Source organism: Brachycentrus maculatus, unplaced genomic scaffold (assembly GCF_059751285.1).
Source record: "Brachycentrus maculatus isolate JH-2025_06_01 unplaced genomic scaffold, ASM5975128v1 h1tg000293l, whole genome shotgun sequence".
Taxonomy (NCBI): domain Eukaryota; kingdom Metazoa; phylum Arthropoda; class Insecta; order Trichoptera; family Brachycentridae; genus Brachycentrus; species Brachycentrus maculatus.
The window spans coordinates 1,732,324-1,750,128 of NW_028281044.1; the positions used below are offsets into that span (position 1 = coordinate 1,732,324).

Below are 17,805 nucleotides of genomic sequence, written 5' to 3' on the forward strand. Positions count from 1 at the left end.
GGAACCTGCTATGCCCAGCTCTTGTTCATTAGGAATACAAGAAGTTTGGGAGCGGTTATTTCAACTCACAGTACAAAGTAACGTTACTGCTGCAATATTCCTTAGTAATTACATATGTTGCATGTATTCATAGTTAGGATTGGTTACATTTTTAAATATTGAACACGGTTTTATGTAGACCCGAAAGTTGGACCATATGCGATAAGATATTATGCTATTTGTGGACATTTTAAGAGACAAATTTGTATTGTGGATATTCTGATTTATGTTTGTATTCGGAAAAATATAATAAAGTTTTATTTAATGTTCATTTTATGGGAATCGTTCGGTTATTTTACAATATAATTATAAACTTTATTACGGGTGTCAAATCTGTGCAAATGTAAAAGAGAAAATATAACAAAAATAATTCAGTACACTGTAAAAAATGTTATGTATTTTGTCTGATTACGATGGCTGCCATGATCATCAAAGCCCTATTCTCATATAACTGTGTGAAGGGATATATTTCAAGATAAAACTAACTAACCATCACGCCGCTTCCCCACAGGGGTAGGCAGAGAAAATAGAACGCAACACCACTCTGTCTTTGCAAACATTCCTCGCCTCTTTCATGTTCATGCATCTCCACATACACACCCGCCGATTGTTTCGACTCCTAACCCGCTTTCAAGTATTTGGCATATCTGATCGTGCCAAGTTTTTCGGTCTTCCTCTGCTCCTTTTTACAATTTTTTCCAATTTCAAGATAATTCAATCAATATCTATCAAGTTCTTAATACCGGAAAGTACTAATTTCTCTCTTAAAATGCCCTAATATATTATTATGTATTTACACAAGAAAGCCAATAGGCCATACTGTGCCATTCATATAAGGACAATTGTGAGGCCATTCCACGATGACACCTTCACACATCTCAATGGTCTGTCTCGCTAACTGTTTAGTGATGTGCATTCACAGCAGCCTAATAGACAAGTTGATCCAGTGCGCGAGTGCAGACCGGCCTCTGCAATTGTCCTAGTATGTATAAATTTTGCATAATTATTTAGCCGTGTTTACAAATAACTTAAGAATACAATGAAATTCAAATGCCTTTTCGAGTAAACTGATACACTGTTATTAGTATTATACATTATACATACATTGCATTGTTACAAGACGTTTTTATACATAATATTGTAGTGGCAGCACTCACAGGTAGACATTTTTATACATTAAATCCACAAAATTATATTAGAAATGCAGTTAGATTTTTGTAAAGTTTCACAGGTTATCACAGTCTGATTTTATGTTGCTAGAAAAGGTGTAGTGTAAAAAGTTGCAATGATTTTCCAATAAATAAGTTTCTGATATTCACAAAAAATTATTGAAATTTATCATTATGCAGATATTTTTTTTTAGATTAGTCTAAATACTTGTCAATACTTTATTAATATTTATTTCATTACAAAATCATTTCTAGTTTGTGTATGTATATATGATCGCTAATAACCCACTGGATTGATTTGACAATACTTGAAAGTCTGTTAGACAAATTGTTATAAGTATGGTATTGAATAATTCAAACTTTAATAGTTTTAACTTGTTTTCTGAAATATCCTGTCAATTCATATGGTTCATTGTCTAATCAACGATTTTCTATGCCAGAAGACTCTATTTTGTTTGTTACATATTTATTTAGATGTTAAAATATTAATAATTGTTAAAAATTATTTCTTATAAATAACATTGACTTATGCACAAATACAATTGTGGTCCTCCTGACAGTTTTGCATACAAAACTTTTGATAATTTGAAATACAAAAAAAAATCTGAATTCAAAATAAGACTACGAGAAGAGTAACAAAAAAATGTTGCTTTCGGTAGACTTTCTTTGGAAATATTATTGCGCATCACTTTATATATGAAAATGTTTATTTTTTATTTTAACTTTTCGAATTTTGGCCCCTTAAATTTTTACTACTTTGACTTTTTTAAATGGATATTTGACTGTATTTTCTTATTCAAACTTGCTGTTTCGTGGTCACTTAAAGAACCCAAATTATGTTAGTAATTTTATTCTCACTGATTACTAATAATTGTACAATCCGTAAGTACACCTAATCTCCGTACTTGTATTTATTGTATAGTTTATAAATAAATTTGTTTTATGGTTGATATTATGTATCTATTGAAATAATATATCCACCTAAACAGGGCCTCCGTAGCAGAATGGTCAGCATGCTCGCCTACCGTTCTGGAGGTCCCGGGTTCGATTCCCAGGGGGGTTTAATAAATATAAGTGATTTTTTCACTCTAATATTTATTCAATATTACACTGGACTGGTACCTGAAGTGGAGGGCTTATCACATTTCCATCTTGTGTAATCGATCGAGATAACACTGCGTTTATATGAAGCAGTGCCCTATGCACACCATTGGGGTGCGGTAAGGGATTTATTTATTTAAACAGGGCATACAGAATAACTACAAGGAAATTAGGATTCATTTTGAGTAACAAATGACCCCCAAATTTTTTAAATATTGGAGGAAAAACGTGCGCTACGTATTTTGGAAATATGTTGTTTTGATTTTAATAGAATTTGTCTGTAAATTTAAGAAAATGAATTACATTTTTATTTAACTGTAATTTAGACTTCATTTTATTGCTTTAATTCATGTTTGTATAAAAAATGTACCTTTATCAAATAATTTTATATTTTAAATGTTAAAAGAGTATGCCGAATGAAAATTTGAATTTTTCTTCATTTTATATACTCTACTTGTGAATATTTTTAACAAAGCATCACAAAAGATCTTTGAACTAATTCTTGTATACTAAAAATATTCAAAGCATGAGCATTGAATATTGCTATTTTAAACTAATCTTAATGTCCGATAGAGACTGGTAGGTACACTGAACTTTAAAAAACATGCAATATCTATTTTGTGAGTATTCTGCAAAAACCGAGTAAGTTAAAAGAAATTAGTTGCTTGCCTAATTTTTAACTGTTTTCGTTTAAATGAGCTTTTATCAAAATCATACGAATTGATTTGGTCGCTTTTCACAGTATGCTCACCACAATTTGATTCTACAAAAAAATTAATTCAAAGAGTTGTGTTTTAAATTGTATTATTTTTTCTCGTACTTTGTATTTGTTTGTGTAAATAATATATTATCAATACATAATTTAAATATTTGACTCTATTACTGTTTAGTTTGAGTCAAATCGAAGTGTCCCATACCTGAGGTCCAGTATTCGAGTATCCACTCTGCCATACCTACTACATATTTGTAAATACTACGGGCATTTTTCATCTGAAATAAAAAGGTAATATTTTAATTTAATAAATTTATCTTACAATTCATGTGCTCCTGATACAAGTATGTTTGATTTATTATTTTTTTAAGAAAAAAAAACGAGTATTTTAAATTGAATATCTTCTTATATTTCATGCGCTCCTAATATAATTAATTATCTTTTATTTTATTATTGAAAAAAATAGGACTATTTTTAATTTAATAAATATTTCCTTATATTTCATGTGCTCCTGATAGAATTTTCAATCAAATAAAGTTGAAACCCACAAGGAACTATTTTTTTCAGTAAATAAATACCACCTTATATGCATCATGTGTTCCTTGTCGCTCTCTTGAGAAATGCGGGTAGGGGGGGGTCGTACAACACAATAATAATAACAATTAGGACTATACTGAGTATTTTATTAAATAAATTTCCAAAAATTGTGTCTCCTAAAGTTGTAATAATATACATTTACAACAGTCACAACCTCCGGTAATTTTGTGATCCGAGACATTCCGGAATATTCTAACTAGAAACTAGTCTAACATATTTTATACACTTACAATTACCGATACTATATTACTTAAACTTATAAGATTATTAAGTATTTGTTTAATATTTTTATATTCAATTGCCCTAAATTTAACGTTAAATATTTATGATTGAATATAAAAATAAACTACATAATTATTTACACTAATTATTTTTCCGCATTCATACAGACCATCAAATAATTGCATTGTTATTCTCGTTTGCCCTCTTTCGAAAGGTTATAATTTACTCACAACTATTGCTTTATAAAATCAACAAAAAATAATCACATTACAAAATCAGTTATCGGAAAGGGAAATAATTCTAATAATACAGGACATGCGTACCGTTTTGGTCATTGGTCGTCGAGGACAAAATAACTTCAAAAGAGCGCAAATCGTCAGTCAATATTGTGTCCTTAAACAGCTGGAAACAGTTGTTTATTGACCAAATTTGACACAACTGACGTTGGATGTGTTCCAAGTGCATATTGACCAGATATTTGACAAACAACCCGCAATTTGATCGCAGGTTTTCAACTACTAAGAGCACAATTTTTTTTCAATATGATAATTTAGAACTTTGTGCAGTACTAAAATCATACACCAAAAAGATTGTACAAGATAATAGTTGTAATTTTTGTATAACGTTATTCGTTGTTAAGAAACATGAAAAATTTAAAAGCAAATTTTACCACTAATTATCCGTGTTAGTAAGTCATTGCTATATCGTACAAATTAATCAATTTTAGAGTAAAATTCTAAGTGTTCGCTCTACGATACCCATGTGTTGTCAGTTATCACTGCGAATTTCCCAGTTTATTTTGGGTCAGCGGTTAACTGTTTTTCTGTAAAGTAGACAACCATAAGAGAGAAAAATCACCCTGCAAATCCAAATATAAAAAACCTCGTCAGCTTGAGAAAATAAAAATATTTTTTAAGGAATTAAATTTCATTATATTAATACCTTTAATAAATCATTAAGTACTAATGATGTGATTTTACTATATTATAGTATTAATTTATTATTAGATAAAAACCAATATTTTTAGCTTTTCCACTTTTTTATTTGACCAGCGACCGGGTTTCGTCGTTACCGACATCATCACCAGTCTGATGATGTCGGTAACGACGAAACCCGGTCGCTGGTCAAATAAAAAAGTGGAAAAGCTAAAAATATTGGTTTTTATCTAATAATAAATTAAAAATGCAATTCCATCACGAAGTGTCAGTGGATAATATAAATCTATATTATAGTAGTTTTTATTTGAAAAAATTAAATTTATTTAAACATTACTTCACCCGGTTTTAAATTTGGATTCACAAAATAGGTAACATACAACAACAATTGGTGAAAACAAAATATTAAACGCGAACAGTAAAAAAAAATCCACTTAAATAATTAGTTTAAAAATAAACTAAATAATTCTACTGGGAAGTAACACAAAAATGTTACAGTAAAAACACACACTTTTCAAATTAACATTTTCAGCTCTTTTTTGTATATTGCGATTCAGAGCAGTGTTTCATTTTTTATAATAGTTTTTTATTATAAAAAAAGTACCGTTTAGTTACAAATTTACATCCAGGAAGTAGGTATACAGAGTAGACAAATACATAAAATTCATTCACCAACATTTAAAAAACATAAATAATGTGTGCGTAATAAATATGGCAGTAAAAATGACTGGTAAAAAATCTATACTTTGTCATATTTGGAACTTTGTATAGTAGGAAAAATGCTATATTAAATTAAACAAAATATTATTTAAACTTAACACTGAATTTAATATAAAAATTATTATTAAAAATAGTATTACATTAGCGTAGACCGGTTTTCAAATCTGTCAGGATTTAATGATGCATATGAATACGTTCACAGTTTTGACTGCTATAATAGTAAAATTCATGTTTCTCATTTAAAAAATGACAGCTATAGTCGTTAGTCTAGCAACACTGAATGAAAAAGGTGGTTGCCATTGTGAAATATGGTAGATATGTACTTAGATAAAATGTCCCAGTATGCAAGCTGAAAGCGGAATATAGAAAAAGTTTATTATTTTTCAATTTAAATCAGTATTTATGATTTAAAATTATTTTAAATATCATAATTTACAAAAAATGATACAGCAAATCTCAGTGTACATTTGACAATTTTTTTGTTTCATAAGCGGTCCACAAAAATGTAATATTAATAAAATAGATAATTTTACATAAATAACAAAGTGTTAAATTTAAAAAATAACTATTATGCAAACCACAAATTAGTGCTACAAATACAGATTTTATATTAAAATATTACTTATTCGATAAAACATTTAATAAACTGCGACATTAATTATATAAGAATCGAAATATGTATATCATAATAATAAAAAACGAGTAAATACATAGAAAAATCCACTTTTAATAGAAAATTTGCATTATTCAGTTCTAATTGCACTGATTTTTTTATTATTTTAATATTTAAGTAAAATAATAAATTGTTTTTAACCTCGTATAATACAATACATGTGATATTTTTTTTTTATAAATAGTTTATAGCAATGTGAAAAGTGTATTTACTGAAATAATTCAAGATTGTGATGTTTAAATTAGTCCCCATTTGCTACAGTACCAATTAACCGTTACAAGTTCATTAAATAACCATAAAATATTATTCTAATATAATGAATGATATTTTTTTAAATGGAAGTAGTGTGTATTTAATTTGATGTGGATATTTTTTCTGTCATAAGCAGTTTCTTTTTCAGTTACAAAATTTCCTGTCATATAAAACATTTTAAAGAGACATAACACGTCACATGGCAAGAAGTAAACTTAACAAAGACCAATTTTAAATAATATAATCTTATAATTATGTACTATGCAAACATTACACCAGTAGATTGATTGACTCAATGTAATCCAATTTTTTGCTCACCGTTTTTGTTTATTTAGATACGTAATTAATAAATAATCATACCAATTGAAAATACCTTGATAAAAATAATTTTTGCACAAAACACACCTGAATTAGCGAAATTAAATTCATAATTTTAAAACCAAATTCAAACAAAAAATGAGATATATTTTGTTAAGTCGGTACAAAACAAAATGTGATTTTTTTTTCTACATTTCAGAACGACTACAAGTACGCAAATAATTACACAAATACGAAGATTAGTAAAATTATTTTATAAAAAAAGTTGGAAGACTGGCACCGGGTATGTCAGAAGATGTTGGTTTTTGAGACTAGAAAGAAACGAAACTGCTGGAAAGCGTAAAGGTTTGATGCAGTTCCAGATTATTTTTCTCCATCAAATTAAATAATATTAAATTCCGATAATATTGAACTTTTTCAATCATTCCGATGAAGATTGGACTGGGGATTTCGTATCTTTTAACCAATCCTTTATAAATTTATATTGAATTACTACATATATTGTTTTTCAACATCCGGCAAGGCACTGAAGATTCCCTCTAGCCAATTTGCTCTAGTCTAATCATTGCTTTTTGTCCGCCTCCGTAGTGTAATGGCCAGCACGCTCGGCTACCATTCTGGAGGTCCCGGGTTCGATTCCCAGGGGGGGTCAAATAAATAATAAAGTGTTTTTTTTCACTGTAATATTTATTCAATATTACCCTGGACTGGTACCTGAAGCGGAGGGCTAATCACCTTTCCTTCATGTGTAAACGATCAAGATAACTCTGCGTTTATATAACGCAGTGCCCTATGCACCATTGGTGTGCGGATAAGGGTTTTAAAAAAAATCATTGCTTAAAATGGGACGTTTAAATCTTTTCGCTTTCCGGCATCGCTATCAATATAAACAAATGACAGATGAAATATTAAGTATGTAATAAATAACAAATTGGGTTTTTATTTATTTTAGGTGACCTTTTGTGTCATTTCTTTTGTCTTGTCTCAAAGAAGAAGAAAAAAAACATTCAAAGACATTTGTGAATTAGTAAAATTTAATTGTTAAAATAATTTATAAAATTAACAAAGCAAAATCATCATTATAAAAATCAATGCTGGTGCCATTTTTTTTGGATTATCATACCAACTGTCACTTTGTCACGTAGTGTGTAAGTAATCCAAGACACGGTACAATAACCTGAAAAACGCTATCAGCATCTGAACTGCCGTAAAAATTCAAGAAGTTTAAACTTCATTATAACAATATTTCATTACTGCTATTTGCCCATTTCATTTATCATTGTTTTTTGTTGTTGTTGAGAATATCACCAGTTTAAAGGTTTACTATTATACAATGTGTCCGCCTCCGTAGTTTAATGGTCAGCACGCTCGGCTACCGTTCTGGAGGTCCCGGGTTCGATTCCCAGGGGGGGGTCAAATAAATATAAGTGATTTTTTCACTGTAATATTTATTCAATATTACCCTGGACTGGTACCTGAAGCGGAGGGCTGATCACCTTTCCTTCATGTGTAAACGATCAAGATAACTCTGCGTTTATTATGCAGTGCCCTATGCACCATTGGGGTGCGGAAAAAGGGTTTGAATGAATATGCAGTCAATTATTATATGTTTTTATTAATAGCGGAGAGATGCGGGTTCTGATACAAATTAAGCCACATGGACATTATTTTCAGGCTTGCTTGAAAATAGGAATCAAGTTGCGACAGAGCGGGATAGAAATTAGAAACACCAACTCGGAATTCGCGACATTAAACAGGTGACCACAACCTGACCTCAATTTTGAAGATATACGAGGTGAAATTAATCACAGATCAAATTATATATACAAAAATAAACATATAAGTTGATTTGTGAATGCAATCTTTAAATGTCCTAAACACTAACCATGTATGACTGTCATCCGCTACTTTTAAATATTTAGAATTCAACTTTATTTTTGTATAATTTATGCGAGTAATAAAAATATATTATTTCAGAACTACCAAAATGTAAACGTTACCCTTAAACTGGTAATATATCAAATTATTGTCCGATGAATTCGAAGAAAAAAACTAAATGGAAAATGTAATACCCACGATAATGTACAAAAATTATCTCATATACACAAATTTGGTTGGAGTTTAAACGAAAGCGCACGAGGATGTCGGACTCAAACATAGCAACCGCCAAACTGATCCGAACGGCCAAACGCGTCAAATATGAAAACTAGTCTATGGTAAGAAATCGTCACATCTATCAGTTCGAGTCGTGAAGATAGGAAACAAATTATAATTTGGTGGTGACAATAGAAACTTGTCATTTACTGAGGAATGTGTGAAAATACAACAGTTTTGCATGAATGACGATTTCTTATCTTAGCGGTTTGATGATTCCTATGTTATTTCAACAGTCCCTAAATAAACTGAAACATCTACAAAAACATTCTGGCGTTTTCGAGAAAAAACGATATTTTATATTTGAAAAATCTTTGATCATATATATTTTTTATCATATTCAACCAAATGTGCGTTTTGTTTTGTTTTTTGTTGCCATTAACACCTATGGAATGGATCGAACCACCCCTCCGGACAGTGGTTCAGGTAGATGTCTCAGTTTGAGCGGGGAGCCCGGGACAGTTGATAGTCAGCCGTGGAGGTGAGGGCCTACTTGGGGATGTAGCCCGGGTAGTGCGGGCCGGGCTGCGGCTGCACGCGCGTGCCGGTGGCGTACAGCTGCTGCTGGAAGTTGAAGTACTGCTGCGCGTAGTTGGGGTCCTGCGTGCTCGGCACCATGAGCGACTGGCCGCCCTTGTAGCCCGCGCCCGGGCCGCCCATGGACGCGGGCAGCGGCTGCGAGGGGCCCGGCGCGCGCGGTCCCTTGCCCCGGTACGGGCCCGGCCCCGGCGCCGGCAGGCACATCATGCCGCCCTGCGCACACACGTAAACTCCTTATTACACTTATTCAAATTAAGAAATTGTTAAAACGACTCCCGGGCAGACCACCAAAGAGATGGATTGATTGATAGCTGGGAATCAACATTGCAGGAGGCTAATCCTTCTTATAAACAGGCCACAAGGCCTACACCAAGCGGAAGAAGAAGAACATAACAAAGTGACAGCGATGAAGACAAGAGGTAAACAAAGAAATGTAGTAACTAATCAATTAATAAATACCATAAAACAACATAGTAAAAATTCTTGAATTTAAGATTGAAAGGACTCAAATGAAATAAAGTAAATTGGTCACTCATATTCCGCACGGTGAATGATAATTTGAATGGAATTCATCATATTTGTTAGGTTAGCAAAAACAGGGAATCAAATCGTTAATTAAAATCAATTTTCAAAGATTTTTTGTTTGTTTTCACAAGAACTTTGTTATAATTGAAATACAATTAATAATTCTATTGTATTTATTTACTTTTTTGATAGCTATTTCGCCTTACATTATCAAACTGCATTATTAAATTCCCTAACAAAGCGAAACGTTATTATTTATTCAGTATATAAATAAAACGGAGCATTTTCATGTTTCTCGACCTTTATGTTGGTATTGTTGATTACCTGGAAAGGGTCGCACTTGGGCGGGGAGCCGAAGGCGCCGGGGTACTGCTGCATGCGCATCATGCCGCGCATGACGGGCGCCTGCGGGGGGAAGTAGCCCTGCGCGGGACCCGCCACGCGCTGCAGGAAGTCCAACGAGGGCGGCGCGCGCGGGCCTGCGCTGGAGGGCGCCTGCGCGCGCGCCGGCAGGTACTGGATGGTGTTGGGCGCGCTGGCCTTCACCTGCACGCTGGCGCCGCTGTACGCGCCCAGCTTGCCGCCCAGCCGCGCCTCGCCCATGCACGCCTCGCCCATCTTGGGTGACATGCTCATGTCCGGCGGGAAGTCGCCCGGGCCCATCATGCCGTCCATGGGGCCCACCGCGCCCATGCCGCCCATATGGCACCCTGCAACACAACCACAACTCACTTTAATATACCACTCTATAATCTCTACTCTATTGGACTGTAATCTCTACTCCATTGTGCGTAATAATAGAGGGCTTCATCCTTTTAGATGGGAGTTCCGTCTTTGCACAAAGCATCTATCCTCGAGGGATCTTACAAAGATTTATTTTAGATGCCCCACAGATGAAGAAATTCTATGGAAAAGGAATATGTAATATGAAAGTGAAGTACACTCGAGAAGTATAGATGATCTTAAACATGGGCAGAATGGTGAACATTAAAAAGTATATGAAGCGATCAATTAAGCTAGCCAACGACAGGTCGTAAGCCCTAAGCCCTTTTTTGTAAAATTGCTTTGTCTCTGTGATAATGTGTCAGGTTGTGGTCCCGTGTTTAGTGTCGCGGACTCTTAAATCAGAGTTTCTCGGTTCGAACCCACTCTACCACACTTTGATACCTATTTCTAATAATGAGCCGTTTAGGCCCACAATTTTTTTTTTTAATATTAAAAACACAAATATTTCTCTTATTATAAAAATAAAATAAAAATAATAAAGCCAGGTTGGACGTACCCATGTCCTGCATGAGCAGGGAGGGGTGGTGGTGCGGGTGCGGGTGCGGGTGTGGGTGCGGGTGTGGCGGCCCCCCGGTGAGCTGCTGGGACATCTGCGCCAGGGAGGAGATGGGGTCGAAGCCCCCCGCACCCCCTCCGCTGGGCGCCAGGGGGGCGTGCTCCCCTCGCCCCATTCCTCCGCCCTGAAACCAATCACATTGTCACATCGCAACAACCAGACAAGACTAGTCTTAATAAATTGTACAACTCTATTCAATCTGCAAGTATGTAATATGTTTAATAACATTTTGAGTGTGTCCAAATCTTGTTCACAAATCTGGATTATCTCCAATTTTAGGAGTTATTTAATATTATTTTTTGACAAATAGACTTCAATATTCTTCTTCATCTATGTTGAGATGTCAAAAAATTATAGTTAATATGTTTACTTATAGATTTCCCATTCAATTTGTAGAACTCCATTTTAATTTATATATGAAATATTAAAATCACACACCGATTTTTAGATTCTACAAAATTGTATTTTATTAATAAAAACACATAAAAATAAAATTTGTGACAATTGTTTGCCCCGTATTATGGCATTTTCAAACTAATGTGAATGGATTACATGGAATTCACATTAGTTTGAAAATGCCATAACAAGGCGAAACAATCATGGATTAATTGGAATTCACATTAGTTTGAAAATGCCATTACAAGGCGAAACAATCATCACAAATTTCATTTTTATGTTTTTTTTTATTCTAAAAATCAGTGTTAGATTTTAATTTTTAATATATAAATTGAAACGGAGTTCAGCAAATTAAATGACAAATCTATAAATAAAAGTTTATTTTCAAACCTGTAAATGGAAGCATCTATAGCTAAAACTAGTCGTTAAAATATAATACTCAAGTGGTAAAAAACAAGTGTTTTATTTATAACAAGTGTTTTATTTATAATTTGTTCAGATTCAGGACACCCTTAAATCACAGGGATCAAGTTGGACAGTAAATTATTATAACTGCAGACAGTTGGTAGAATTCCATTTTAAATTTTTAGGTAATATATCAAATTAAGCACCAAATCTCTTTTCCGAGCTGTAGCATCAAAAGTGAAGATAGCCATGATGATCGCCGATCTTCGTTAGAAGTGGCACAGAAAGAAGAAGAAGGTAATATATCCAAAATTAAATAAGGTTATTGGATTGAATTCTACTTTTATTTGCATATATATGATAATATGTGATGTTTTTCGTCTTGTTAAGACATTATCAAACACTCTTCTTGTTTGATAATGTCTCAATAAGACGAAACGCGTCACATATTATCATATATATATATACAGTAGAATCGCGATATAAGTAATCGCGATATATCGAAAAATGACGTATATCGAAAAAAAAAAACAAATTTATTCCCTAAAACTAATTTTTCATACAAAAATGCATTTATATAACGAAATCCCGTTATTATGTATAACAAAATCACTTTTGTCCCGTACGAAAAAATGCCAATACATTTAAGTAAATTTATAACAAATAAAAAATGTTATGATAAAAATATTTCAAAGCCGCGCCGCCGCGGCGCCGCGCCGAAATAAAAAATGTTAAGATAAAAATATTTCAAAGCTGCGCCGCCGCACCATATGCGGATGGTTTTATGGCGATTTTTAAAAGTAATTCAATACAATATCCCATCAGCTTGAGTAATTAGTAATTGGAGTCAATGAGTCAGTGAAATGATTTACTTTAGCAATAGTAATTCTTTAGTTGTGTCGCCTACTTTCGAAATCCGCTAGATCCAGTTTTATAAGATTTAAAAATAAATACTCTATCGGAATGCCAGTTGTGGGTTTTATTGTTCAAAAATTTTAAATACTTGAAAACCCCGCTAAAAAATACTTAAAAACAACGTTGTATTTCAAATTCCGATATATTCATGAAACTTGCCTTCTGACCCATATCGGTCAATCAGAGAGCGGAGATAGGTCAAAAGTTAAGATGACGTCATTATCGATTTGTGTCTCGTGTTTTTTTTTTGAGTACTGAAAAACTTTCCAAAAAAATGTGAAAATTCTCTATTTTATAATATTTTATATAAAGATAGACAAATCTTTGAAACATAAATGTTATCCGGAGAATTTGGATTTTTTTTTGTAAAATCGACTTATATGGATCTGGCGGATTTTGAAAGTAGGCGACGTAGTTATAATCTCTCTTCTTATTTCAATGAAATTATTTCTGTAGGCCATAAAAATTCTCAAGTATATTCTCTCCCATAATCAGTCCACCTGCTTATCTCAATGGTAGACAATAATAATTCTCAAATTACAATCCATCTTTTTATCTCAATGAAATGATTCTGTTGACAATAATAATCCTCAAATTGCATCCGTCTTTTATCTACATCGTAAGGGCATTTGTCCACTACACGGAATAATTTTACCGTCTGGCAAGTCAGTTTGCGTTTTAAAACGACGATTTTACGATCGAATTTACGCGCAACGTGTTCACGCACCGATCAAGAGCTCCGATCCGAAGAAAGATGGACAAAAGCACAAGCCAATCCAAGCCAATCGTCATTTTAAAACGCTAACTGACGTGCCGGACAGTAAAATTACACGGAATTTCGGGTAGTGGACAAGCGCCCTAAGTGGGGCGTAGTGTCGGGTAAGACAATCTGCACACTATTGGACTAGCGGAGTAACGTGTTACGACGTACGACATGCATGCATACTTACAAAGCACGCCACACGCGCAAACACAGAAACGTTTGTGTATTTTTACGATTTTATGTTAGGATTTGATTCCCGATTTTTTTACAAATTATTTATTTCCGTCGCTGCAAATGAATGACATTATGAATAACATTTACCAGACCCAACATTACAAAATTGTTTTATTTCAACTTTAAATATGGCCAATAAAAGCAACTAGGAATATTAAATATGACGGACAAATTTGGACAAATACGAATTTGTCCGTTTTTTACGGATTTTGAAGGAATAAAGAGATCAAACGGAATTTGAAGGATTATAACGGAATTTTAACGGATTTTAGGAAATTTTTAGCGACGGCAAAAAAAAATTCATCGCGTAAATTTTGGAAAAAAAAATTTTTTCGCAGTCTCGTAATTTCGCAATTTCGTAATTTCGCAATCTCAATATCGAAAACTACTCTTTGACGTCTGACAATACTGGCCGTCAGAAGCGCGCAAGCCGTTCTCGTTCTCGGCTTTGGCGGCTACTTGTGATATTATTATTATTATAATTGATGTTATTATTCTCATTTTCAGATACATATTTACCAGACCCAACATTACAAAATTGTTATATTTCAACTTTAATTATGGCCAGTAAAAGCAACTAGGAATATTTACGTTTTTCCGGTTTTAAAATCACATTCTCATATTGTGTACAAAATACATACGAGTATCATCGATTCCCGCGGCACTTTTATCACCGTAAGGTTAATAAGAAAACAAGTGAAAATATGTAGGTATTCAGTTCCCTATGGCCCCCTTCCTCCTTTGTTTGCAGAACTTGTGATCTTTTTGAAAAGCCGCGCCACATTTTTTGCAACGGCGTGCAACATACTAAGTATACTAAGTATGATTTTAAAAAAATTCGTTATATGTGGGAATTCGTTATTACGAATTAATATTTTTTGGTCCCTTGGATTTCGTTATATCGCGATTCAACTGTATAAAATAAAAGTAGAATTCAATCCAATCTTGTTTAATTTTGGATACATTACCCAAAAATTGGAGAATAATGTAATCACCTCTGGCGGTATGTTCCCCGTGGGGCTGTCGTCCATGGCCTTGGGGCCCATGCACGCCATGCCCTTGCCCATGCCCTGCATGGGGTGGTGACCGGGCGAGGAGCCCGCGCCGGGCGCGCCCTGGCCCTGCGGCCCGCCGGGCGCATACGGGCCCTGGCTCAGGCCGCCCCCGCCCTGCGGCCCGCCCTGCTGGCACGCCTGCTGCCCGCCCGGCGTGTTGGGCCCCTGGAGCTGGTCGCGGGAGGGGGTCTTCATGCTGTCCTGCGACCGGTTCGAGGAAGGGCTCGGCCGCTGCTTTTCACCTGATGACAGAAGGGATGGAAATGTTAACGCACTATCTGCGGGAAGGGTAATTTTACCGTTTCACTCGACTGGTGGTATTGGGCGGAAAAGGTATTTTTACCTTTTCATTCGACTCATCGTAAATTGCGTGTAAGTTATTTTTACGCATGACTATTGGTCAAAGTATGGTTAAATGTTATCACTTCTTTTCAGAGATGTTTATCTCTATTATGAGCGCGAATCCGCCAGCAGATAGTGTGTTAATAAAAGATGGGTTAGAGTCCAGCTCCGTAGTGTAGTGGTCAGCATGCTTGGCACCGTGCTGGAGGTCCCAGGTACGATTCCCAGGTCAAAATAAATATGGGTGATTTTCATTCTCATATTTATTTAATGCATTTTGGGCGGGTATTTTTTACGCCTGTGGACTGTTGGTGATGGGATTTGATAATTATGCACATATAGTTAAAACCTTTATAAAGAGACTGGTATATAATTAATATTCACATATAAACATTGGACAGTTCCTTCTATTCTGCCTTTAAAATGAGGTCGGCGCAAAAGGTAAAAATACCCTTCCCGTCCTTAAGCATCAATTGACCGAACCTAATTAACACACGTTTAGGACGGGAAAGGTATTTCTACCCGTTTGGTCGATTGATGCTTAAGAACGGGAAGGGTATTTTTACTTTCTGCGCTGACCTCATTTCGAAGGCAGAAAAGAAGGAAGTATCCTATGTTTCTATATAAAATATTATAAACCAATCTCTTTACTAAGGTCTTAACTATATGTACATAATTATAAAATCCTATTGCCAGCGTTCCGCAGGCATAAAATACCCATTCTAAATGTGTTAGTATACAAATTAGGGTCAAAACTGCCCAACAACAATGTGTGTTAATAATCACTCGGTTGATTTTAAACAAGTAAGAGGTCACGTGAAAGGTATTTAATCGTCTAATAAAACATACCTATCAATGTTTTATGTTATTTTTTAGTATTTGTTATTGATATTTGATGGCTAGACTCTGGCTCATTGGAATCCGTTGTCAGTGCACAACGGATTCTTCAGTTCTTTGGACACGTTGCACGTGGCAATGAGGATATCTTGGAACGACTGGTTGTGATTGATAGCCTGGAGGGGAAGAGATGGAGAGGAAGATCCCCATATGGTGGACCAATCAAGTTAAGGTGGTTGGAGCGCTACGTGCAGCGCAGTCAAGGGATAGCGGGAAAAGAGTCATTGCTTCCACAAGCGTCACAACCCTCAGATTACTGAGGGTTGTGACCAAGACGGAGAAGAAGTGTGGTCATACTGACCCGGTATGTTGGAGTTGGGCGTCTGCGGGTTGTTGGAGCCCGGGAAGCCGGGGCTGTGGTCCAGCGAGTAGCGCCCCGCTCGGTCCATGTGCGCGCCCCCGCCGCTGCTGTTGTGTCCCTCCGGGGTGCCGGGCATCATACTGGGGACAGAAACAGTCTCATCAGTCCTGCGCTTTAATCAAACTCGGGACCTCAAGCGGGACTCAATCCAAACCAAATCCAAATCTCAATCCTAGTTGTTAGTCTAGGCTACGGAGGCGAATAAATCAGGGTTGTTCGATTCAGATAAAATTCAAGTCAACGCATTACTGGCATAACTCATGAGTATTACTGTACTGTATATGGGAGATAGTCCGCCTCCATAGTGTAGTGGTTAGCGCGCTAGGCTACCATGCTGGAGGTCCCGGGTTCGATTCCCAAGAGGGTCAAAATAAATATTAGTGATTTTTCACTCTAATATTTATTTAATATGACCCTGGACTGGTACCTGAAGCGGAAAGCTGATCACCTTTCCTTCGTGTATTTAACAATCAAGATAACAACACTGCTTCTATACAATGCAGTGCCCTATGCACCATTGGGGTGCGGATAAGGGTTAGAAGAAGAAGTATATGGGAGAATCCCTTGTTATCATCTTATATGATTCTGTTTTGGGCTAACAAAACAAAACCATGTGAAGAGTTTTGTCGGGAATGAAAAATAAAATTAAATGATTCTCTTTTTTTAATTTATGTTTTACTTGGTAAATATGTACTACTATTTCTTGAAATCTATTGTGAAACGTGTTTTGATGCATTCCGCATCATTTTCAAATACCGTGTGTACTGTATAGAATATCTGAATAGTGCAGAATGCATTTAAACACGTGTCACAATAGATTTTAAGAAATATTAGTTTTTCCCAAGTAAAACTTAAATTAAAAATGGAAACATATTACCACAAAGTGACCGCGGAATCATTTAATGAAAACAAAAGATTGTTCTTCAGGCTGTGTTCAACCACTGCCATCTGCCTGTATCTACAGGCTCACCCGTGTGCTTCTAGTTCCTACTCAAATCCTGTCCAGTGGTAATCTGGTAATATACGACTAGGTCTGCTCCAATAGATATACAGTGAAACCTCTATCTATCGTTTTTAAAGGGACCTAGTGAAATAAACTATGAATGCGGGAAAACAATGAATGCAGGATAAAAAAGTC

The 17,805-nt window shown here is 34.9% G+C and overlaps 1 protein-coding gene across 5 annotated transcripts in view; it reads right to left on the reverse strand.

Moving 5' to 3' along the window:
* Positions 1-4,943: 4,943 nt before the first annotated feature.
* The window catches only part of LOC148305026 (uncharacterized), a 38,813-nt gene continuing 25,951 nt past the window's right edge, over positions 4,944-17,805 (reverse strand). For all 5 annotated transcript variants that reach the window (XM_088267376.1, XM_088267374.1, XM_088267377.1 and 2 more), the window contains 5 exons: positions 16,608-16,747; positions 15,008-15,309; positions 11,240-11,423; positions 10,282-10,667; positions 4,944-9,645 (listed from right to left, as the gene is read on the reverse strand). In XM_088267376.1, the coding sequence (XP_088123502.1) occupies positions 9,382-9,645; positions 10,282-10,667; positions 11,240-11,423; positions 15,008-15,309; positions 16,608-16,747 (1,276 nt within the window). In that variant the 3' untranslated portion in view covers positions 4,944-9,381. The remainder of the gene's footprint in view (positions 9,646-10,281; positions 10,668-11,239; positions 11,424-15,007; positions 15,310-16,607; positions 16,748-17,805) is intronic.